We start from the raw sequence: 23,918 nt of genomic DNA, 5'->3' as shown, positions 1-23,918 counted from the left end.
GAGCCAATACTCGGACAGTCAGAGTAGCATCGAATTGATGCCTAACTAGGTAGTGCTTGACTGCCTGCAAGTGGAAACTCCTATTTTCCGAATTGTATCTTGCATCTTGCATTCATTTAAGGAAAGGATAAGCAACATCATACCAGTATGGATATCGCAGTCCACCCGCGCTTCCCGCCTCCCGCCTCCCAGTTTCCTCCGAAAGCTGTAAGCATTCCAAACTAAGGAAATGGTTGAATATACATACCTCTGGCATATCCGTTGACACCCGGTTTTGGTATTTGGTCTATTTGAGCACGCGAATAGAGGGGTTTTTGAAAAAGTTTTATATTCTCACCGGTTGTACTTTTGGTCCACACGTAGAGTACCTGGCACGCAAAAAAGGATTACAAAACACATAAGCTGAAGAGACATGGTAAGGTGCACCCGAGGATTAGACATATGTGCTCTCTTGCTAAATTGATTGTGGGACTCACATATATAGAAACACTCTAATCTGGCAGCCAAGAGTAGGTAGATCCAGCAGTGACGCTTGGCAGGTACCACTAACACAGGATTGGCCGGCAGAGTTAAGTTAGTGTACCACTTAGATTGTGGAGAGAAACAATGAGACATATGATACCGATAGCAAAACCTTACTATATCATTTGCTAGGTCGTGGAATTTCGAGTAGAACGGAAGAATTACAAATATACTGAACGTTTTGCTGAGGATGATCTGGAAAGGTTGAAGTGTACTCACCGTGAGAACGAGGAAGAAGAAGATATTGACACAGGAACTATTAAAGAAACACTACACCCAAGAAGGCTATATATATAGCAGTATTTACCGGATTTTAGGCCGCAGATGCGAATTCCCCGATCGGAATACCACCGCTTTATGAAGGCGCTTAGGTCTCGTTCACCACTTCAAACCTTGGAACCTTAGAAGCACAGAGTGATTACTCAGTGACCCCCTGGGCAACTATTCAATTGTACTTAGAAAGTAGCCAGATTATAGTCACTTAACCAATGATGCCTAGAGTGTGCTTAGTAACGTCAAAAATTCGGCGAGCACTCCCGAGGCCGTGTTGTGCTAAGTGAATGCTCAGGTTGTGCTTAGTGAACGCTTAGGCTGAGGTCTGCTCATTGACTTCACATCACCCCAGTATATATACGCAAGAAATTTGCCATATGCAGAACGTCTTCCCGTGGCGAGGTAGCTGAAGGTTTTCCAGTCTGCTATCAACCGCCCAATTCAACCTCTAAACCCTTGACCAAAGGATTGATTCCAAATTGAAAGTTCGAACAGACCTTTTCATGCTAACATTAAAGCTATGGCCATATGATGGGATGGATGTCTATACTCATTAGTGGAGGCCATGGGATCAGGGGACATCATAATTATATCATAACGGCGAACAAGTCGTCGGATGAGCAGTGACGTAGAAATGAATATGTGGCAACCCGCTGATGATTAGAACATTTAAGTAGATGTATTATCCGTCGAACACAGACTTAGACTTCGTTAAACAATCACTCACCTGAGCCAATCACATAGATCAATATGCCGACAGAAGAAAGCCTCAACGAGATGCGTGGCTACAAGGCGTAAGTATTACATTCCGGTCCATAAAAACTCGTTAGCATATCTAAGGCCCAAGGTTAACTTTTAAAGTGCACTGAGAAACCCGAAAGTTGGACAACAGGCCAAGCAAAATGCCCAAGCCAAGCTTAATGAGCTCGGCGGTGATCGGCCTCGTGAGGAATTACATCACGCAAGAGGCGATCAAAACAAAGACCCAGTGAGGGTCTCAGCTGGGCTTAAAGCGTGAGTATGACCTTAAGGGAAACACTTGGATATTTACTAATTGGCCTATGTAGCGCGCAGCATAATCCTCTCGTGACGGAAGGCGGGAAGCACAGAGCTGCTGAGAAGATGGAGCAGAGAGATGCTCCGGAGGAATAGACACCTGTGTGGTTACTTGCTGTAACTATCCTTTCATGAAATTATATGGGAGCAGCACTTGTTGGTATCTCCGAACCCATAGTATCAGGCTGGAAGTCTGGCTTTTGTCTTTCATAGTTCAACAGCTTCCGATACATACATAACTGTATTTCTTCATAATCTCATACGAGCCTGTAGATTCGTTAGGAGCTTGGAAATTCGGCATTTATATACCACAGGGGTCACGTCAAGCCCAGTACGACCAGCCAAGAAATCCAATTCGCTGCGAAGGTTTATAGTGGCCAAACACCGCAGACGCCTGGGTGTTGTAAGTTCCTGCGGGCTTAGTCAATGATTAAAAATTGGCTAGGGGTGAGCACCAAAACGGAAAGGGAAAGCCATGTCGTGCAGCGTATATGTATTATCTGTCTGGGCTGTTCAATAGAGCTTCGGTCTTGTCGCATTGGGAAACCTGAGGCTGCAATATATACATTTCCCTTCCCGCGTACGGTAGACGAGGTTCATTTAAAGTTTAGCCGTCACTACCCCTAATCCATCAGCCGCTCTTCGTAGTGACTTCCAGTACTTGTCCTTTCGCTGAAGAATCTCGAATCCTTGTTCTGCCCATTTATCTTCCCAGGGAGGGAGTGAGTAACCATCCGTTCCCGGTGCTGGCGGCCCAGCCAAATCTGTTAAGAAACCGAAATATTCCTTGAAGTCAGGCTTGATTTCGTGAAACAGAGCTGTATGGCCTTTGTATTGAAGTCTTTGAACCTCCCAAAGATCCTGCTCTTGTGGCGTTGGCAAGGGCGCTGCATTCCTTCCGGCGAAATATCGGGCAACGGCAACGGCCTGGTATTCATAAACCCGGAAGCTGATCGCAGCGCGGACCTGGCCGACAAGAGCCAAAGATGGATCTCCAATCTTGAAGATGTGCTGGTAAAACCCTGCTACCCGGTTGTTGGGGGTCACGGGGTTGGGGACAATGAACGGATAGGACAGTTTGTACCCGGTGGCGAAAATGATCTTGTCCACGCCCTCCAAAAGGCTGTTGTCGGAAAAGACAACGTTTATTCCTTTCTCCGTTGCTTGGATCTCTTTGATCGTCGGCCTAGCATTGACATTAGGTAGATCCCATGCGGATTGCAGTGCCTCGTTCTTCCCTCTTTGGGATAGCTCGAGAGGGCCTTTCACAATGGCATGTAAATCTGCGACAAGATCTGCTGATGAGACACTGCCTCCAACGACTACCACTCGCTTGTCCACATAATCGTCTGCCTTTCGGAATGCCTTCGAATGTTCAAATGCAGTCGGATAGCGCGCGAAGGCAGCATCTAGCCCTGGAATAAAAGGAACAAAAGGCACACTGTAATGCCCCGATGCAACGATCACAGCATCGAATTGCTCTTCCCACCAATAGTCCTTGGGGGTGTTACCATCCCCGTGGCCGGACTGACGAAGTACCAAGGTCCATTTTCCGTCCCTCTTTTCAACCTTTTCGACTGTTGTATTGAGCGAGGCAAGGTGAAGATAGTCTTGGAATATATCTTCTAAGTATTTTCTCACCACCCGAAATGGCCGGGTTGGGTTGGACTTCCCTAAGTGTCTGGTTGACCATGCCGAATTTATCTCAGGAAAGGGAGTGTGCGTGAATGCCATGACTTTGGCCCCGACATTACTGTCAAGGCCATCATAAATGCCTGTACGTGACGTTACGTCTTCAGGGGAGGGAGATTTGAGCAACGGAAGACGACTTGGGACTTGGTGGTCTTGTTCACTAGAAGAGCTCTGGGATGGAAACAGATCAGGAACCTCATCGTATTGCCAAATTCCCCCAATGTGACCCCGTCGCTCGAATAGACGTATCGTTTGGAAAACCTTCTCTTCCTGCAAGGCTTTGACAGCAGAAATGCCAGATGGACCAGCGCCGATCACAGCAACGCTTTGATACCGGGGTGCCATGACAAGAAGTCGTCTCGTGGATAGGTTTGAAAGTGAAGAATATGTTCAAAAAAAATCTTGCTGTCTGTCTGAGAAATATCATCAATAGGATGCGAGCTGCTTTTAAATCATGGCTATATTCTTATCAATTAACAAGATAGTATACAAAAGTAAGCGATGATGTCAAAATACTCCACCTTGTCGGAATTGCAGCTAAGTACGTGATGGGTCAGTATTGCTTAACACCAGCTGGGAGGGGGGGATTTTATTGGGAATAACCCGTAAGATGTATTTAGGCTGGCATTGACGCAATTTGAGGTTGAGATGGTTATATTTTCGATCCAATTAACATCCGACATACTGATGGTATGAGAATATTTTGGTGCATGCATATAAATTCAACGTTGCTGGACGAAATTCCCACCAAGGTGAATTGGCAAGCAACGGTGGGGCTGTATTGCGAATATGTAAGAGAAGTTGAATGTCAGACTGCATGGTATAAGATATGTCTCAAGGTTCATTTGGCAGCACACTCCCATTCCAGTTCACTTGGTTCTTTCCAGTAGGTTGTGTCACTAAGTGTGAAGCCAAGTTTTTGCAGCAGTTTTCCACTTCTGCTGTTATCTCTCTCGGTCTCGGCGATGAATCTTTTGACCCCTCTTTCATCCACGGACCACCGCATAATGGCCTTCGACGCCTCTTGCGCAATTCCTTGCCCCCAGAATTTTGGCGAGACACCGTATCGAAGCTCAATCATTTCGACCCATGATGGCAGCTCAGGATCTCCAGGCTCTCGTGGCGGCATCGAAGTTGTTGTCGCATCACGGAGGCCTGCATAACCCACCCACTCGGAGGCAGCGATATGGGTATTATTGAGTCCCGCAACCCGAATGTAGTCATCGCCTTTGAGTGTGACGAAACCATCATTTTGTGTGGGGTGATGATTGTCGAGCTCGAATGTGGATGGACCGCGCAACCCCACAGCAAAATCACCTAAACCGCGCCTTTGCCAACAACGTCCAATATCACGCGTCTGAATCACATCGCGCGTCTCTTCATCGCTCCATACCCTGGCTGGAAAGTGATGCCCGAAGCCCATCTGGCAGAATTCCACATTTGCATGTAAGTCGGAATAAAGCGCCCGGTATGATTTGAAGGAGACTGCTATTGGGGTAGGAACAATAATCAATCGAGGTGTGAGAATAGCGAATTGTTCAACATACTCTCCGTTATTCGAACCCATTTTGCAGATGATCGGACTCCAAAGGTAAATTGAAAAAAAAGCAACAAGACCTGGACCGTATGCTTTGGGGGAAAAGAAAAAGAAAAGGAAGTGTTGCCCATAGGTCACGTGTATTGGTTTGATATTCCTGGCTGTGTGATTCTCTCCGATGCGTTGACTGCTAGAAGCTAGCAATGGTTGGATTCCCGATACTAAAAAAACCCCATTCCCGCGTTAGTCCCCGCAATGCGACTTAACGCACGGCCGATATTTAGCTCCAGTGTCTTTTTTCCTGAATGAGAACCGATCACCAATAACCGCATCTTTAAATCCACTCTCGAACCCAGTCAACGTCGACTATAGTTGACTGTAACGTAGTGGCTCGATTGTAAATTCTAGCCTAATATGGCACCTTGGTAATACCGCACACATCTTTTGCAGCACTGCGGTGTTCGGTCTTTCGCTTCTGATACCGTCGCTGATCCCAATTTTCCAAAATAGGCGCACGCGATGTGTTTTTATTTCCCCCATCTGGAACCTCAGTGTCGGGGGTATTGGCTCAGTTGGAACGAACCAATGCGCGGCCATGATCACAAACGGGGTCCCCAATGATGTTCTGAGCAACTTCAGCCCACTGACAATCATTGTCGCGATCCTGCTCTTGACCTTCGTGATTTACCCGACTTTGGGCCGTTATAGAATTCACGTGGGGCCCATCATCTGTCTCACATTTGGGTTCTTCTTGGTCATGGTTTCCAGCATTGTAGGGACTATAGTGCAATGGAGAGTATGCGAGCAGTCGCCATCCGGGTATTACGCATCAACGTGCGACACCGTTGCTCCTATCGGTATTTGGCGGTAGGCTCCAACTATTGCTCTTGGGGCATTGAACGAGTGTTTTTGTAACATTCCCGCATACGAACTGGCATATGCTCAATCACATCCAAGTATGACAGGCTTGGTTGTGGCAGTCTTCCTGTTTATCACGGCTCTCTCGAGTGCACTTGGTGAAAGCTTAATTCGAGCCACGAAAGATCCCTTCTTGTTATGGATTTAGGGGGCACCAGCAGTTACGCTAGTTCTCCAAACAATCATTTTGAGGGTGAGGTTCAGAGGTCTTAACAATACCATGCATGGAACAGATGATCCTCGTCGCTCTGAGGATGGGATGAAGAGAAACGGACAGAAGCCGGTAAGAAATACGATGAATATTTGACCCTTGGGACTTAATATCTCATGCTCCTTCGAGATACCTCTCTTAGGCCTCCATGGACGGCGGGTTCATGTCATGTCATTATTTCCCTCAGACCTTTTAATCACTATAAATGCGTAGAATGGTGTTTCCCCAACATTCAGCCTCTACTTTCAAATAATGGTCAGCCGGTTCTCAGGGCTTACTTTCCATGATCCAGACTAAGATCAGATAGTGAACTATTACTACGCATCGTCCGAGGTTGCAAAATTCAAAGATAAAACAAATACACACATGTGATATAGTAAGCAACCGCTGAACGTTGGCAGTCCGGGAAGATTTACATTAAGGATCATGTGGAATGTGACGAGGAATCCCCGCTCAACTGGGATAGTACAGAAGATGGGGCGATACCAATATAAGTTTCATGCATTTAACATGTGTTGAAACAGCTGGTGTGACGTGTCATTCTCCAGTAGTATATGTCGATTACCATTAAATATGGCACACCAAAACGCAATTAGCGGCGGAATGAAAGTTTATACAAGGTAAAAGATAAAGGATTTGGAACTGCAAAATATAATTCCATATCGGGTGAATGCACATGTAATTCGGGTTGATGCGCCAGGTGGGATGCTGATATTATTCAGCCACATGCAAATATTTGAGGGTCTTCATGTGATCCCGAGTATTTCCCGAAGAAATTAGGGCGGTGTGTTAGTGCCGTCACGTGCATCTGTTCTCCGATCTCCCTACCGAGGTGGTGAAAACTTAACTTTAAATAAGGTACGGAGTATGGAGTATTGAAAGAAGCGACTCAGACCCCGGCGATTGCCTGCCCTCGGGGCTCGTACGCGATGTGGACATTCTATAATTATCTCATCCGGGTTTCACATATCAGAACTGCGCAACACGAAATGTTCAATTAAAAATATTGGGAAAAAAAAAACAACCGAAATGACACGTTGTTTTTGATAGCTTTCTGATTGGGCAAATGTTAGCAGAAATGAGAGGTCATGGCGAATCGTGATGATTGAGAAAATATTACACTTCATTCAAGCCAGGATCAGTATCAATCAGAGAACGCATACAGAGTACATTACGGCCACGTAGGTACGAAGTCCGGAGTTGTACAACGTGATACGAAAATAAGCTTAAAATAGAGTCCAAAACGAGTCCCCTAATGGCCGAAATTGCTGGTCATCCTCCTGGTAAACAATGGAGCGCATTTGATGAAAGATCCTGGGTTATTTTGATTTATTATTTTCAGGAAAAGTCGTGTCTGATGACCAAAATGCGCTTACTCCAAATGGGGTACGTTTTTCACAATCGAGGGCAGTGCTCTTGCCCCTGCCCCTGACAGAGCCAGTAGGACAACGGGATAACCGCCAAGCCGTTTATTAACTTTTTTCTCAACCTTTGCTTCTTAGTGGATCCCTAGATTCCCCCGAGGTCGAAAAGGGGTGTGGTGTATGAGACTTCCCGCGCTGTGGATAGCCTCCGAAGGCAAACGCCGAATGCCCAGCTAGTGCCCTGATAGCTTCCATGGATTTCGTCGTAGAATGGGATAGTATCAGATATCAGATACAAGGGGTGGCTCTATTTTGGGAATTAATTGTGTCGATTATCGAAAAGAGTGCCAATGGACTAAAATTCCGTTGGGCCCCAGAAAACGTTGAAAAAAAAGGAAGAGGCTAGTGCAATGTGAATCCATGGGACAAGCGCGTCCACCCGTTAGACGATTATCCAATGAAAGGGCTGCTCTCCTGTCTGTGCGCCGAGTTTGACAGTGTTCTGGAAAAGAATTGGAAAAAGGGGATTGGTCAATGTTTTTTTGAGTTCCGATAATCTAGAGCTCATTTTTTTCGAGCCTAGGGGATACTTTATGGGGGCGAAGGGGCAAAAGAAAAAAAAAAAAAAAATAGAGAAATAAAACTATCCTCCTCAGCCCTCTAAACTTTTTCTTATCTCTGTCATCTCTAGTACAGTACACTACTTCAAAATGGCTGTAACACAAAGGCAGCCTGTCAAACAGGCAGAACAGGTATGGGATATCCCCCAAATCACTCAATAAACAGTGTCCATGTACTAATATTCTGCTTCTACAGCAAACTCAGCAAACCGATGTTCCTAGCTTGCAAGCCCTCAAAGATGCAATTCCGAAGGAATGTTTCGAATCATCCCTCACGACCTCCCTCCTTTACCTCGCTCGGGATATCCTCTATTGTGCAGCTCTGATTTACGCTGCCCTTCACATTCATCTCCTTCCTTCTCTGCCTATGCGAGTTGCTGCCTGGGCCGTGTATGGGTTCTTCCAGGGCTGTGTTGGCACAGGACTATGGATTCTTGCTCACGAATGTGGCCACGGCGCCTTCTCAAAGCACCAAGGTATCAATGATTTCGTTGGCTGGGCTACACACTCCTTCCTTATGGTCCCATACTTCTCATGGAAGATCACCCATGCTCGCCACCACCGCTACACCGGCCACATGGAGAAGGACACCGTCTTTGTCCCCTGGACCGAGGATGATTTGGCGTCGAAGAGAAATGTCAGCATTGAGCAGTTGAAGCACCTCGCTGAGGAGACACCCATTGTCTCCTTTATCCAGCTCATCGGACACCAATTGTTGGGATGGCAGATGTATCTCATCCTGAATGTGACTGCTGGTGCTAAGAGTGGCCCTGAGGGATGTGAGAAGGTGAAGTTTGAAAGCCACTACAACCCATCAAGCTCAATCTTCACGGCCGCCCAGTGGAAGCTCATTGCCTACTCCGACATCGGCTTGCTGATCATGGGCTCTATCGTCTGGTACACTGGAACTATCATCGGAGCGTGGAATGTCTTCTTCCTCTACGTGGTTCCCTATCTCTGGGTTCACCACTGGCTGAGTATGTCTTCCATTCCCATCTTACCTGTGACTCTAGAATAAGAACTAACCGAATCGACAGTTGCCATCACCTACCTTCAACACACCCACCCCGAGGTTGCTCACTACACCGCAGAAGCTTGGACTTACACCAAGGGAGCACTGGCCACCATTGACCGCACAACCGGTTTTATTGGCCGTCACTTCTTCCACGAAATCATTGACTACCATGTGGTCCACCACCTCTTCAGCCGCATTCCATTTTACAACGCAGAGAAAGCTACCAAGGCCATCCAGCCTATGCTTGGTGAAAACTACCACGAGGAGAAGGAAGAGAGCTTCCTGTACTCCTTGATGATTACCTTCCGCAAGTGCATCTATGTCTCGGAGAGCAAGGGACGTGCCAGTGGACAACCTGGTGTTCTGCACTTCGTTCTCTCAGATGAGAGCAAATGAGAATGGTGCTTTCAAGTATCATAGACTAGCCCTTTCATAAAATCATAGACTAGATTTCAGTTATAGATCTTGGTTATACCACCGCAAGTTTGTGCAAACAACGATATATTTTTCCGCTGTGTCTGATTCCTGATATGCATGGTTTGCAATTAGATATAAGCAATTTTAACTTATTACATGAATGAACATAAAACACCGAAAGGTGTTAGTCATAAGCAATCACATCCCCATAATAGGCAGGTGTCCACTGCCCGCCCCCGTAAGAACCAAGAATTGAATGTTTCAGTCGGGTATCTAATCCATGATATCCACCCAGATCCAATATTGCATAAAATCAAGAGGCGGCATGTTGTAAGATGTATATGTAGTGATGTACGTAGTCTACGTGACTAAGAACAAAGTGATTAACAGAGGCGTCAAATATGATGCTGATGATGATCTAACTACTGCCATGAAGATCTCTAAATAGCTTCATGGAGACAAAGGGACCAAGGCCTGAAAACTACAAAAGGTGTGAAGAGAGGTCCGAAAACCTGCATCTAACTGCATCATATAGTCCGGGTTGATCAGACGGGGTCCATATGTCTTTCGCGCGTGATAGGTGTCGATATATGGTTCGCGAGCTTTGACCAGGGGTTGGGTGAGCTGATCAAAGGCAGCGTAGAGATATCCAGGTCCGACAGAGGCGTTTCGGGATATCTAGGGTTGCTTTTACATCATCGACCAACCCAGGATCGGTAGCATCTCCCGCAGTCGTAGAAGCGAATGCCAAGACATCGTACTGTTTTATGTTGTGTTGAGGCTGAATATGAGGCTTGCTGCAATTGCAATCCTTAGAAGTTATGGTAGGCTGAGTTGCGTCAATGATAACTAGCTTAGCGTCGGAACCGTTAAGTAGGTGGGTGAGTGCAACTAAGATTTATAGCCCAAGGGATAAAATAAGTCTCGCCGACAAGAGTGAGAACCATCTCGAGTGGGAATAACTTCCGAACACTTTCGGGTGACGAAGCCGAACGGGGAAACACTATGCTTTGATTGTGAAAGTTGATGTGGGTATCGATAGTAGAAAATCGTGCGTTGTCGGGATGGAGACTCAACCGGAGACTTTGACCGGGCCAAGTATATGGTGCCTATCCACGCTGGCTGGTGATGTTGGGAAGGATTGGATCCCAGAACTACCCGATGAGACCGGCTTGTAAGTATTCGGCCCCGAAGTCCAAGAGGTAGCTAGTGCTGTAACGTTATATATCATGTCGAGAGACATAAAAGATTGGCCGTTGAGGTGTGGGATGAGTCGATCATCGATGGGTAATGAGGTCATGAGATGCCACCTACTACGAGGCATGATTTGCCCAGCGACAAAGGCGTAAGGAAGTTTATTTTTCACTGTGATCTGGGGAGCGGAGCTGTTTACGGGAGGCTTTCCTGGTGGTTGCCGTGGAATGTGAGTTTGGCATTAGCAGGGTATGTGACAGCGAGGCTGACGGGAGAAATGAGGAACATAATTGATACTCAGTATGTACGCATGTGTTCGGTGTTTCAAACAGACACCAAAATGGAAGAGTGGACAAGCTAAAGAAGACGAGCCGATTAACGTATCAGTGAAAAGAGGATATTTCAACAAACTAAACGAAGCTTTACTTGACAGTTTCGTGGGCTCGTGTACATGCCTATTTTAATAGGTGACGCAAAAATAAACAAGGACACAAGGCCAAGTCACACATCAAAATCGCTCTTTCTCCTCCCCACCCTCCGCCAAACAACCCACCCCAAGGTAACTATCAACTTCAGGCCCATAGCAAGCCATATACTAGACGCCATAGTCGTAGCCTTAGAAAGTCCACCTGCAGTCATGGCGCCCAGAAACAATGCGAGAAAAGCCCCTACTCGACGGTTGCGCTTCGGGTTGAACTTTGCAGTCAGCTTTGGATCGACAAGCAGATCGCATAACATGGCCGTCACAACGACAGTTGGGATTTCATCTAGGGATAGGACCCGGGAAGCACAGATCTGGCCTCCTGCTTGGAAAGCTAGAAGTGATATTGCTAAGACTTGCATCCATTCAATCGGAGCTCGGGGGTCCTCGGGCTTCGGGGTGATGACCTCCAGCTCGATAAGAACTGCTGTCGCCAAAAGGGCAATGGTCTGAATGCCAAATGAGATTATCATAGTTGAGCGGCGCCGTGGCCCCAAGAGCCGATGCATGTGGATGAAGATAAGATTGCTCGCAATGAAGACGGTCAGGGCGATGAGTGACTTCGCCCAAAGATATGCTGGGTTTGCAGGTTGGCCGGAGGCACCTAAGGCTAGGAAGATGGTATTTCCTATGCCGCTTATCATTAGTCCTATGTGCTTTGTGCTGAGGGAATAAATTGCATGATAACTATAAACCTTACGTACCTGTTTGCATACTTGAAAAGCTGCCCCATGCATTAAATGATAGCCCATCCACCAATCCACCAACAAACCCGCATATTATAAGAGGAATATCGGTATGTGTGGTGTCTATGTCTGCTCGGAAGTGGCGGGAAATAGTTGAGCACACCGTGTTGTCTTCTGGTGTCTGGTTGCCAGAGACAGACACTGCTGTGCTGCCCCCAGAAGACCACACCCCTGGTGTATACTTGATTTCCTCATTGGGTCGCTCCAAGCGAAAACTCGCAGTTGTTAACTCGTTCTGGGAGATGGAACGGTTATCAGGGGCGTGGGGAGCTGTTGTGAGTGGCTCGATATATCCCGACGGGGAAGGGGGCCGGTGGTGCATGTTCGGATTATTGTAAATGTGCGTATATATATATATATTATTTAAAGTCGGATAAGCTGATTATGAATAGAATCAAGCCTGGAAGGTTCCACTTTAGCAGTGCCAATTTGAAAGAAATAGACTGCCAAAATAGACCTAACGGATACATCCTTCTTTAATACTGATCCATTTTTCGGATCCATTCCGATCTTCCCCATGGAAGGAATAAGCTGATCCTCGCCAAGAGAGATAAGAAAACACGCCGATGACATGAAACATTGGTACTTGCCGCATCCCTACACGCCTCGTGTATGTGTTACGGAGTACACCGCCGAGGGGTACGTTGGGAGCCGAACTACTTAATCTAGATCTACTACATACGGCCCTTCATTCTACATACACTCTGCGTATGCAGGCACTATGCCATTGATTATCGGTATAATTAGATCACATTACATGGGAAATCTTCATACAAATACTCGCCCAATTTGAATACCCATCCTGAAATGAGTTGATATCACAGATCCCATCCTAGCAGAATCTGGGCGTTATCTTGGCGCTATAATTATCTTCGCTGCATGCGTAATTCATCCCCAGACCCCATTAGAAATCAAACTATAATACGACTTCGGAAGCTGGGGATTCAGGATATACCTTGGGTGGGTGGAGCCCGTCAAGACCCGATTCTTAGGCTTCTTCGTTCCCAAGGAGCAATCCGCAGCATTTCCTCACATTGTTTCTTGGCAGCATGGTTATACGTTGAGGCACTCATTGGCTAACTATATCTCGCAGAATTAGTACGCGGCAATCGACAAAATTTAAATTTGGAATCATTGTGATCTGTCACTATGTCATTTAAAGTCGCCTGTGTTTATCGGATTTATATGCAATCACCTGGGCTCAGATGGCGTCTTAGAGAGTATGTATCGCCTGCTCTGGCCCCTGAAAACGTCAAAGGTAGAGTTTATTTGCCAAGGGATCGACGTATCCACCAACACTAGTCCATCCAAGGCCTCCAAAGCACTGCAGTAAGACTAGTCGCCAAGAACGATCTCCATCAGCATCAATGGTTTACCACTAGTCTTATCTATGCATACCAACGGCTAATTTCTGATAACACAGCCTCGAATATTGGATCTTGGCGTTCACTAGGTTAACTGTGTTGATTAGAGAGCAGTTCGTGCGCCGAGTTGCGCTGACGGATCAAATCTTGGCATATTCTCATTGGAATGGATATGTGAGCTGCACGAATCTATGCCCAACTCAAAAAAGAGACGTACAGTAGCGACTACATTGGGGGTTTTTTGGCCACCAGAAGTTGAGATTTTGCAAGAAGGGGGAGAAACGAACAAAAACTGCTGTTCGGGCTCAATAGCAAGGGAATTGAATATTTCCACATGAAAAAGCAACACTATATGCCAAGGTGTGAGAAATTGTGGTCCTTCCCATGATGTTGTTATCTTCAAACTAGCCAAGGTCGATCGCTCCATGAAGCCGCCGGCAAGACGTGATATTGCCAAGGGGATCTCTTTGGTTCACCTCCAATTGGCCAGCCCGCCGACTGGGCAATGTTTTGGCTTAAACCCATGTTTAACCGTTCTCCCTGTTGTGAGTGTGACATCACCACCTGATCATCGTAGAACAAGGATGCAGTTGACGACCTAGAATACTTCAATTGCCGCCAGGTGGGTATTAGGTATAGGCTGACTCCTTTCGATGCTCGAATCAGATCCCCACGATCTACTCGAAAGTTTCATCGCATCGAGATGTAACTATGTAGGTTTGTTAGATGCAACATATTGTAACATACTGTAGCACATAGGGGGTATAGCGAGGTGTCTAGTTCAGCTTATGGTCTTGGTATTCACCATCTTCGAAGGATGAGACCGGACGGCAAGGGTGAAGGATCAAGTGGGGATGCGGATGTCAATGCAAATGTCAATGCCACGTTGAGGCTTTCCACCAGTTGGGTGTTGGTCACGGCTGTGTGTCAACTTTCTTATCTTGGAAGTTCCTAACTTTAAGCATCCAAAATGATTTTGCCGGGGTACCCCAGCCTCCATTCATTGAAGGGATAGCGGAAAAATCCGTTTTAAGGCTGCGCCACTCTGAGAAGGGCCCTCGGCGTGGGGTGAATGTCGATCCTTGTCGATCATTGTCTATTATTCCTGATGCCTTGGATACACTAGTCCGCCCTTGCTGCAAATAAGAGTCCGCCCACAAAGGGATACCGGTAATACTCTTCGCCAAGATATTGCGCCAGTTGATTAATGGTTTCCAAGATCTGGTTCTCGGAGGAATCATCGGGGAAATGCTTGCATTGCATACAATCCTTTCTCGTGTCGGCCCTGCGTGTTGTCTAGACCCGGCTTTAGTTTTCGCCGCATAAATAAATTACCGACTGATGCCTGACCAAAATGAAAACGAGCCTAAAGATGATGTGGAATGTGGTTCATCGGTGGCCCTAGGCGTTCTTAGATCGTGCTGCAAATCTCACGTAAAAGTATAATCATACGCTGACAATGTATGAGATCCTCTAAGGGTGGCTCCGTGCCACCAGACTAACTAGGATATCAATATTTCGTGCAGATAAACAAACTATTATTCTGTTCTGGTCTTCACTAGAATGTTCAAGCCATATCTTGATCAAAGTTTGCCGTATCGACTAGGGTAAGGTGGCACCATAGGCGTTACAGACTGGTTGTACCAGCTGGCTCTCGGACTGCAAAGCGTCCGATAAGTTCCAATGGAATCCTCACCGCACAAATTTCCGTCACATTGGATAATACACCTTGGAGATATCTAAAGTCCATAAACGCTAGGTTCGATGGGGTATTTTCGTGAATAGTTTGCTCTGTTCATTTGTTGATGTATTGCAATTGCTCGCCTATCGTGAAAAGAACGTTGCAGCATGCTCGGGAAATGCATATAGTGACGGGTTGTAGTTTATTTGGACTGCTTGTAACCTGAGGCTCTTCTCCGGTTTGGTGTTGATATCGATGGCTTCCAAGACATCTCTCCTATCAACGGAGGATGAACGCACGTTCACAGGGTAACTCTGTTGATATACTTGGTTCATTATCCCAGTTGCCATGGTATAGTTAAACGTCGATGCTAAAAGACATGCCTCCAGGTACCGAATGAACGCATCTTGCCAACTTGTGGGCAGTTGGGTTTGTACGAGATTAATTAATTGTAGGCTCTAGCCAGGCGCCGGTACAAATGTAGCATACTGAGCCAGATCCATTCGTGCCATGCTAGACATAGACGACCACTTGGCTAGTATTGAAGAAAGTGGTGCGTAAGTAGCTCACGAATTGGTATGTATTGCATATACGCCATATGGGTCAACCTCATAACTAGGTCATAGCTTTCTGACGTTGATGTCTTGGTGAAATTAGAGGCTGGCTGGGCAGTTTTCACGCGTCGGGGTATTTTGTGATATTTTTTATGCTCGACAAGAGGCGCTGGAATTCAGTCGGACACAGGAGCCGTCTTGGGGGAGTTTTATGATGGGTGGATTCACGTTCCATCGGGGACGCTTATATCCCAATACTGGAGGAAGCTCCCCACTGACTCCCACCGCAATAACCAGTAATTCTACCGTGTAAAAAAAAAAAAAAACCTGGAACTTGCAGGCTGTAAAAATGCCTGAATGAATTAAGAAGATGGTTATTCTGGCCGGAGTGATGCCGAAGGAATAGTCGGGAACAAAGGGGACAAAGAGTGCACTGGATGTTATCGTTAGTCTGGTCTATATATATGGCTTAAGAGAGTTAGGAAATACCTTTTCACTTGAATATATTGCATCTTTACCTAAACACAGACATCATAAGAAATCCTGATAGAAGGAGAGGGAGTTCGATATATAGTGTCCGTGGCCTTCTTGCGATGCTTTTGTCGGTTAAGACCTTTGAGACACGCCATAAGTTGGGATTATATTGGTATAATAGTATAGTGACAGTCAATAACAAGGTATATTGTGGCTATTGCGAGAGCTTGACTGGCTTCAAGTCTGTAGAGTTAGCTGTCTATAAAGATGTGTTTGGTAGGATTAGGGAGACATTTGGTAGCAACGTTTCCCATAGCTAAAGGTGGTGTCTGATTTCGGGATATAGGCCTGTTTTCACATCTCCCTCATTATTATCTAGGGGTTGAATATTACTTGGGCTCACGGTCCGCAATTATCAGCCATCAGAATCTCTATTCTAGTTGGAGATGAAGAGAGAACAAGGATCCAGGAAGATAATGACGTTTTTCCATTGCAATGGCGATGAGATACATACACATGCACAAATTATGTGATCGAAGAGAAGGGGGTATATGGCAAGCAAGACGGGAGACCTCGCAGGGAAAAAGGTAGACGGGGAAGGTCGGCCCGCAGAAGAAAACTACATTGACAATCATTGGAAAAGACACAAGCCCTCAGAGTGGTAACTTTAAGCCACCCGATCCTTATCTTTCTGTTCCAGCTTTCCAACAAGTCGTTTCATACCCGTCCACTCGTCCGCCGGTACTTCCTCTGGCAGCCCACAGAGACCCTTGCCAACTTCAAAGACCGTAACGACACCATTGAGGCCACCAGTTGCTAGGCGGCGTCCTTCGCGCTCGTCCCACGCAACCTTGTTAAGGCTTCGGGACATGATGTTGCCATGGGTATTGTCGACAACTTCACGCGCAACTGGCACTTCAGTATCTGACGCGAGGTCCCAGACTTCGACGTTGCCGGCACCATCGACAAGAGAGAACACACCAGGTCTGGTTGGGTGCCAGCGGGCATCGTAGACGACATCGTCTCGGGTAATGTCGAGAATCGGTGAGACGACTTGGGATTGAGCCAGGCCAGATGTGGCGGAGGCGGTCGTCGCAGGTGGCCGCACACGCCAGAGCTTCACACTCCAGTCCAGACTGGAGCTCAGCATAAGATCGCCAAGGTCTACAGGCCCACGACCGGGGTGGAATGCGGTGGACATGATTGGCGCCGTATGTCCCTTGTAGGCTAGGCGGTGATCTGTGCCAGACTTGGCTCCAGCTCGATCGTACCGGTGACACGGGTAGATGACTCCCTCTTCAGTACCGACGATGAAGAAGGTAGGATCGGTGTGGGGGAATGACATGGTTGTTGGAGCAAGATCCTCGGTCTTAGATGGGGGAGGTGTCGTGAGTTCCACACGATCTTGTGGGTAAGAGAGCATATCCATTGTCCAACCGCAGACCACACCGTCCGTGGAAGCGGTCATGATATTGTGTGCATTCTGTGTGCCAACAATCGAGATGCTGTAAACGGGATGGGCGTGTCCGCCACCCGACAGGGGGGTCTTTTGTACCGGAGAGCCTCCACCAGCGCGCGAGGAACGAGTGTCCCATACGAGCACCTGGCCCGAATAGGAGCCTCCAACAACAAGGTTTGGATGGTAAGGAGAGAATTTTGCAGTAAGAATATCAGATGTCGAGTGAAACACGTATTCCGGACGAGTTTGCAAGTGCTGATTCCAGATCTGAACAAGGCCATCGGGTTCGTGTGGAGCAGAAGTATTCTTGGTGTATGATGCAAGCAACAATTCAGGGAACTGGAGTCAACGTTAGCATGAGCCAAGCCACATTCAGTGGTAGTAGAAAGCTTGCCTTGGGAGAGAAGCTTAGATCACTAATAATGCGATTCTTGCTCCATCGCTCGTCCCAGAAATGGCACACTTCATGCATTCCTCTCCTTTTCTTGCCAGTCTCCTCATCTTCTTGCAGATGCCCATCAGTTCCACCCAGCTCATAGTCTGCCAGTACATCGTAGTCTTCATCCAAAGCCCGCTCGATGACCTTTGAAGAGCGCTCGACAAAGTCCAGGAAATCGTTCGAGGATGTAACTGCCTTCAGCTCGTCGTCATCGAGTTTGCGTAGAGGGTACCGCAGCTTCGCGGATTGCGTAGCTGTGTCCTCATTATTATCGGTCTGATTGGTGGCTTGGAGCTCTTCCTCAATTTCCTTGCGAATCTTTTGTCGGATTTCCTCATCTCGCTCCCGGTCTCGTCGACTGAGACGCTTGCTCGACCGCGTAGTACCGGGTGAGTCCTCATCGTCCGAAGCGACAGACTCTTCGGGGGTTTCGGGCTGGATATCTAGTCCGTCTGTTTGTACGGCCTTGCTATAGGTGACAACTTCCGGTTTGGGTGTGGATTTGTATTCGGGTTCAAGTTCAGGGGGCTGCGGGGCTTCCGTTGCAGAGGGGATCCAAGGTTCATCTGTTGTCTGAACGGCAATGGACTGGGATTGTGGTCGCGATGGAGCTGCATATGTGTCTGCGTTCTCCCCACTTAATTGGCTCGCGCTCAACACAGACGTTGGTCGACTTCCTCTCCGCGACTGGCTATCGGCGCCGTGGCTGAGGGAGGCCGACGCTGGGCGGTCGACCAAGCGAGAGATCAAATCATCGAGGTCGTGCCTGTTCTCTGAGCGGCTTGGGATTGGTGATATAATCTGGCAAATGTTGTTAGATCTAAACAAGCTCCGTAATGCATTCACATGCTGTGTTTACCTCTGAAGCATCCCCGACACTGGTTCGGGAGGTGAATTCCTTCTGGCGCAGCTCGCGCTGCTTTTTGAGCTCAGCAAGCTTGGCCCGCTTCGCGAGGATCTCATCCTTACGCTGCTGCATCGACATCTTGTACAATCATAAAAGGTTAGACTAAATGCGTCCGCGTTCAAGTGTACCTCCACTGCGCGTTTATTTACGGGGATGACTAAGCTCCGTCTTCGGGAACTCTGGAGCGGTCCGGAAAAACTCGCGCGCGCAGAACAAGAACTGAACCTCGCCATTTGACTAACCTGGAGATTCATTGCCATTGACGGTTGACACCTGTTGCACGGTCCCTCCTTCTCACACAATTAATTCCCTCATTTAATTCCCGTCTTCCGCAAACCTCGCAGAAATGGCTAGCCAGGGTGTCAATGTGAGTACCGGCTAAGGGTTACCCTATCCCCCGACAGTTGTTGACCACGTCTCCAACTATACAGGTCCTCCGTTACTCGGCTCTCGTTGCCGGTCTCGTCTACGGTGTTTACCACCAGTCCTCCCTCAACTCAGTGACCAAGCGCGCAGAGATCGAGCACGAGTATGCTCGCAAGGAGCGCCTGATCGAGCAGGCCAAGGCCGAATACAAGAAGAAGACCCAGCCCCAGCAAGAGACCAAGACACAGACCAGCGGACGTACGTTTGATCCCCCCGATGATACAACTCAACAAATGCAACGATATCCGGAGCCGCCGCATCTCCCCAACAACCCAAGTGCTGACCAAAATTCCATAGTTATCACGAATTTCGAGGATCCCAAGTTCGACCTGGAGGCGTTCTTGAAGGCCAAGGCCGAGTAAATGTGATGGATGGTATAGAGGAGGAATGCTACGCAATGATCTCTTTGCGGGAATCGCACCTCCCCCAGGGTATTAGACGCGTTTTGCTCACTTCCGCCCCATTTTATTGTACGATTGTTTGGGTTTAATCTGCCCCCCGAGCTGTGGCATTGCGAGCGCAAGATGGAATGATTTTTGTTTCTCATTTTTAGACGTTTTATCTGGGTCCTGTACATACCCTGGGCTGCCGTGCGCCTGTACACTACAGTTGGACCACTAGCAAGAGCAAAAGATCGTGTTATGCATTCCGGGGTTACCAATGGTCCAAGTACGTACAAGAGCAATCTTGGTTTGGCAGTCCTCGATCCTCATATTTCCACAACCCGGACAGGGGATGTAGCTATGTGAAGTGTAGACCTCTGACAGAGGATCATATCTATTAAACAACTTGTATTCCTCGGGTTTCCAAGCAAATCTAACCCGCACGCGTTCCCAGCATTTCCATTGCTTTGCGAATCCCGTTGGAAGACTGAGGCTCCGCAGGCGATACGACGATAGGTTTGGGATGTAGCAGCTTTGATTCCGGATCCCACGTCCACCCACAGTTCGTAAAATTTGATATTATGTTCGGGTCTTCCTGCTTGACGAGCTGTTCGTCAAGACCAAGGTGGGTAGCCGCTGTAGATAGTCGTATGGCTTCGTATGACCTGCTCACTGCGATCAAGGTCTTGTCTTGGAAGAAACCTAATTGTAGAACGATTGGTCAATTTAGAATCTTGCCGAAAGAATAAGCCCATTGTCATGAGAAACATACTCTCATATCTCCGAACCAAAGGCTGCAAAACGTCTGGCCATGGTAGCCCCCGGAGTACTTGGTAGACCTGGCGGTGTTGAGTCTGCCATACCGCTCGCAGTAAAGTCAGGCAGTTCTGTAGACAAGGGTCATGCTGGAGTAAAGTTTCGGGAATTCGTTTCGTCAAAGCACGAGCTTCAGGTCTAGAACGCAAGCTTCATTAGCAGTGTGGCAACCGTCAATAGCACTCTCACTAAGTAACTAACACTTGGTCGGTAAGAAGATGGACGAGAAAGAAGCTCGAATAGAACAGGCTCAATAGTGTAGAGTCACTACTGCCTGTATTAGAACTATTACCCCCAGTAGAAATGAGACATGCTTGAAGCTCGTATCGCGATAGGGCTTCAAAGAGCTGTGACGGTGGAGCGTTGGAGGCCACCAGCTGTGAGAGCTGCTCCATGGTCAGCGGAGGCAGCTCCATTTGGGTATGTGAGGTGTAGATAAATTGTAGATGGCTCGTTCTGCTGTAAGAATACTGATGTACTCGACAGGAGTAAGTATATTGAGTGAAAAAGTTAGTCAACAGAGCTCTAAACAAAGATTATTGATGAGTCGTAGTATTGCGGGGAGCAATCGGAGGTGGCGCCTCTGGCCGGTGCCAAGACCTTCAGAAGTGACCACCTTGCGCAGCTCTTGCTCCTCCCATCTCTCCCCACGGCCCTCACCACTGGCATCTCAGCCCAATTCATTCCTTGATTTCATGTTTCTATTTTGATTCCTGACTCTGGACTTTGCTCCGTTTTCAAGGCCATCATGGCCCCGTCTTCGCTTGATGTTGTGCTGAAAGGCAGCTCCGGCCGGAACACGCGCGGTCTATTGCGGGTTATCATTCTTTGTACCATTGCCGCCGCCGCGGTGTCCAGCCGCTTGTTCAGTGTTATTAGTATGTCTCAATTGAGATTCTCCATGATCAGTGTGCTAACCATCTTCTAGGATTTGAAAGTATCATCCACGAATGTATGATTTCCCTGCGCTACTGCACTAGATGCGGCGGCCACCTCGACTACCCCGAACATGCAAACAAGATATTGATAGTGTCTTACTCTAGTCGATCCGTGGTTCAATTTCCGTGCGACAAAATACTTGGTCGAAAATGGCTTTTATAGCTTCTGGGATTGGTTTGATGACCGTAAGACCCCTTCCCCGTGATTCCCTCCACATGATAGCATAAACGGCATTGTGCTGATGGAAGTTCTCGTACTACAGGAACATGGCACCCTCTTGGTCGTGTTACTGGTGGTACATTGTACCCTGGTCTGATGGTGACCAGCGGCGTGATCTACCATATCCTTCGTCTCCTTACCATTCCGGTCGACATTCGAAACATCTGTGTCTTGCTCGCCCCTGGATTCTCTGGACTAACAGCCCTGGCGATGTATCTCCTCACCTCTGAGATGTCTGACTCCCCCTCTGCCGGTCTCCTGGCTGCTGCTTTCATGGGAATTACACCCGGTTACATCTCGCGTTCTGTGGCAGGCAGCTACGATAACGAAGCCATTGCCATTTTCCTATTGGTGTTCACATTCTACCTCTGGATCAAGGCCGTGAAGAACGGTTCCATCATGTGGGGAGCCTTGACTGCATTATTCTATGGATACATGGTTTCAGCTTGGGGTGGATACGTCTTCATTACCAACTTGATCCCTCTCCATGTCTTTGTTCTTCTGTGCATGGGCCGATACAGCACCCGTGTCTATATCAGCTACACCACTTGGTATGCCCTGGGAACACTGGGAAGCATGCAGATCCCCTTCGTCGGTTTCCTGCCTATTCGCAACAGTGACCACATGTCTGCACTTGGTAAGCCTTTTGGATTCTAAGCCATACCGTTGTCTCATTCTAACTATTTGATAGGTGTCTTTGGATTAATCCAATTGGTGGCATTTGCCGAGTTTATTCGAGCCTATCTGCCCGGCAAGCAGTTCCAGAAGCTCCTCACTTCTATGGTCTTGCTTACGTTCGGCCTTGGATTTGGTGGTCTTATCCTGCTGTCAGTCTCTGGGGTCATTGCTCCCTGGAGTGGTCGTTTCTACTCTCTGTGGGATACTGGATATGCCAAGATTCATATCCCCATTATTGCCTCTGTCTCCGAGCACCAGCCCACCGCCTGGCCTGCATTCTTCTTTGACCTGAACTTCCTTATCTGGTTGTTCCCCGCTGGTGTGTTCATGTGCTTCCAGAAGCTCAAGGATGAGCATGTCTTTGTTGTTATCTACTCTGTCCTCGCTAGTTACTTTGCCGGCGTTATGGTCCGTCTGATGCTGACTTTGACCCCCATTGTGTGTGTCGCGGCTGCTCTGGCCTTGTCTTGCATCCTCGATAACTTCCTGGTTGCGACGACCCCAAGCATTGAACCTAAGGCTAAGACCACTACTGAAGATAAGTCACTCCGGTCAACCCGGAACCCTGTTGTCGGTATCTACTCCTGGTTCTCCAAGTCTGTCGTGGTAGCCTCAGTCACTCTTTACCTGCTTCTGTTTGTTGCACACTGCACCTGGGTTACCTCCAACGCATACTCCTCCCCCTCTGTGGTTCTGGCCAGCAAGCTTCCTGATGGAAGCCAGTTCATCATCGATGACTACCGTGAGGCCTATTATTGGCTCCGCCAGAACACCCCAGACAATGCCAAGATCATGTCCTGGTGGGATTATGGATACCAAATTGGTGGTATGGCTGACCGTCCCACTCTGGTCGACAACAACACCTGGAACAACACCCACATTGCCACTGTTGGTAAGGCAATGAGTTCGCGCGAGGAAGTCAGCTACCCCATTCTGCGACAGCACGATGTTGACTACGTCCTGGTCGTGTTTGGTGGACTACTTGGCTACTCAGGCGACGACTTGAACAAGTTCCTCTGGATGGTTCGTATTGCCGAGGGTATCTGGCCAGACGAGGTGAAGGAGCGTGACTACTTCACCGCCCGCGGCGAATACCGTGTCGACGAGGAGGCCACTCCCGCCATGAAGAACAGCTTGATGTAAGAACCCCACGTGTTGATCATCCATTCCACTGCTAACCCTATCAATAGGTACAAGATGTCTTATCACAACTACCAGTCACTCTTCCCGGCTGGTCAGGCCATGGATCGTGTTCGTGGCACAAAACTTCCCAAGGAAAGCCCCCAGCTCAACACACTGGAAGAGGCTTTCACCAGCGAGAACTGGATTGTTCGTCTCTACAAAGTCAAGGACTTGGATAACCTCGGCCGTGATCATAGCAACGCTGTTGCCTTTGATAAGGGCCTCAAGCGCAAGCGTGCTGCGAAGCACAAGGGTCCTCGTGTTCTGCGAACCGAGTAGAGATTTGTTTTTTAGATTCATGTTGCATTTTCTTGTCTTGTTGGCTGTTATGATTCGCTCTGGGGTAGCAGA

General features: G+C 47.8%; 9 protein-coding genes across 9 annotated transcripts; 4 read left to right on the top strand and 5 right to left on the bottom strand.

The window, feature by feature from the left end:
- Positions 1-1,545: 1,545 nt before the first annotated feature.
- Positions 1,546-1,947, top strand: N7487_007991 (Con-6 family protein; the record flags this gene model as incomplete). Its single annotated transcript, XM_056875721.1, has 3 exons — positions 1,546-1,589; positions 1,657-1,809; positions 1,863-1,947. 3 exons carry the CDS (start codon positions 1,546-1,548, stop codon positions 1,945-1,947), a joined length of 282 nt encoding a protein of 93 aa, XP_056727909.1.
- Positions 1,948-2,451: 504 nt separating this feature from the next.
- On the bottom strand, positions 2,452-3,888 carry N7487_007990 (uncharacterized protein; the record flags this gene model as incomplete). The annotated part of the gene is made up of 1 exon (XM_056875720.1): positions 2,452-3,888. The coding sequence occupies one exon, from the start codon at positions 3,886-3,888 to the stop codon at positions 2,452-2,454; it is 1,437 nt and encodes a 478-aa protein (XP_056727908.1).
- Positions 3,889-4,384: 496 nt separating this feature from the next.
- On the bottom strand, positions 4,385-5,110 carry N7487_007989 (GNAT family N-acetyltransferase; the record flags this gene model as incomplete). Its single annotated transcript, XM_056875719.1, has 1 exon — positions 4,385-5,110. The coding sequence occupies one exon, from the start codon at positions 5,108-5,110 to the stop codon at positions 4,385-4,387; it is 726 nt and encodes a 241-aa protein (XP_056727907.1).
- Positions 5,111-8,283: 3,173 nt separating this feature from the next.
- Positions 8,284-9,635, top strand: N7487_007988 (oleate delta-12 desaturase; the record flags this gene model as incomplete). Its single annotated transcript, XM_056875718.1, has 3 exons — positions 8,284-8,325; positions 8,390-9,170; positions 9,231-9,635. The coding sequence occupies 3 exons, from the start codon at positions 8,284-8,286 to the stop codon at positions 9,602-9,604; spliced, it is 1,197 nt and encodes a 398-aa protein (XP_056727906.1). The 3' UTR covers positions 9,605-9,635.
- A 1,685-nt stretch (positions 9,636-11,320) lies between these two features.
- N7487_007987 (YoaK family protein) lies at positions 11,321-12,368 on the bottom strand (the record flags this gene model as incomplete). Its single annotated transcript, XM_056875717.1, has 2 exons — positions 11,321-11,928; positions 12,005-12,368. 2 exons carry the CDS (start codon positions 12,366-12,368, stop codon positions 11,321-11,323), a joined length of 972 nt encoding a protein of 323 aa, XP_056727905.1.
- Positions 12,369-16,786: 4,418 nt separating this feature from the next.
- Positions 16,787-19,002, bottom strand: N7487_007986 (uncharacterized protein; the record flags this gene model as incomplete). The annotated part of the gene is made up of 3 exons (XM_056875716.1): positions 16,787-17,917; positions 17,973-18,818; positions 18,877-19,002. 3 exons carry the CDS (start codon positions 19,000-19,002, stop codon positions 16,787-16,789), a joined length of 2,103 nt encoding a protein of 700 aa, XP_056727904.1.
- A 268-nt stretch (positions 19,003-19,270) lies between these two features.
- N7487_007985 (ATP synthase subunit e) lies at positions 19,271-19,712 on the top strand (the record flags this gene model as incomplete). The annotated part of the gene is made up of 3 exons (XM_056875715.1): positions 19,271-19,291; positions 19,356-19,548; positions 19,648-19,712. 3 exons carry the CDS (start codon positions 19,271-19,273, stop codon positions 19,710-19,712), a joined length of 279 nt encoding a protein of 92 aa, XP_056727903.1.
- A 454-nt stretch (positions 19,713-20,166) lies between these two features.
- On the bottom strand, positions 20,167-20,965 carry N7487_007984 (CSN8/PSMD8/EIF3K family protein; the record flags this gene model as incomplete). Its single annotated transcript, XM_056875714.1, has 3 exons — positions 20,167-20,435; positions 20,506-20,687; positions 20,751-20,965. The coding sequence occupies 3 exons, from the start codon at positions 20,963-20,965 to the stop codon at positions 20,167-20,169; spliced, it is 666 nt and encodes a 221-aa protein (XP_056727902.1).
- Positions 20,966-21,297: 332 nt separating this feature from the next.
- On the top strand, positions 21,298-23,846 carry N7487_007983 (dolichyl-diphosphooligosaccharide--protein glycosyltransferase subunit STT3; the record flags this gene model as incomplete). Its single annotated transcript, XM_056875713.1, has 6 exons — positions 21,298-21,427; positions 21,478-21,501; positions 21,593-21,673; positions 21,751-22,344; positions 22,399-23,524; positions 23,576-23,846. 6 exons carry the CDS (start codon positions 21,298-21,300, stop codon positions 23,844-23,846), a joined length of 2,226 nt encoding a protein of 741 aa, XP_056727901.1.
- Between the last annotated feature and the right edge of the window lie 72 nt (positions 23,847-23,918).

Source organism: Penicillium crustosum (assembly GCF_028827405.1).
Source record: "Penicillium crustosum strain IBT 35664 chromosome Unknown utg000003l_segment0_segment0, whole genome shotgun sequence".
Lineage (NCBI taxonomy): Eukaryota > Fungi > Ascomycota > Eurotiomycetes > Eurotiales > Aspergillaceae > Penicillium > Penicillium crustosum.
Note: the sequence above shows the minus strand (reverse complement) of the source record. Positions and strands in the feature narration are given on the sequence as shown.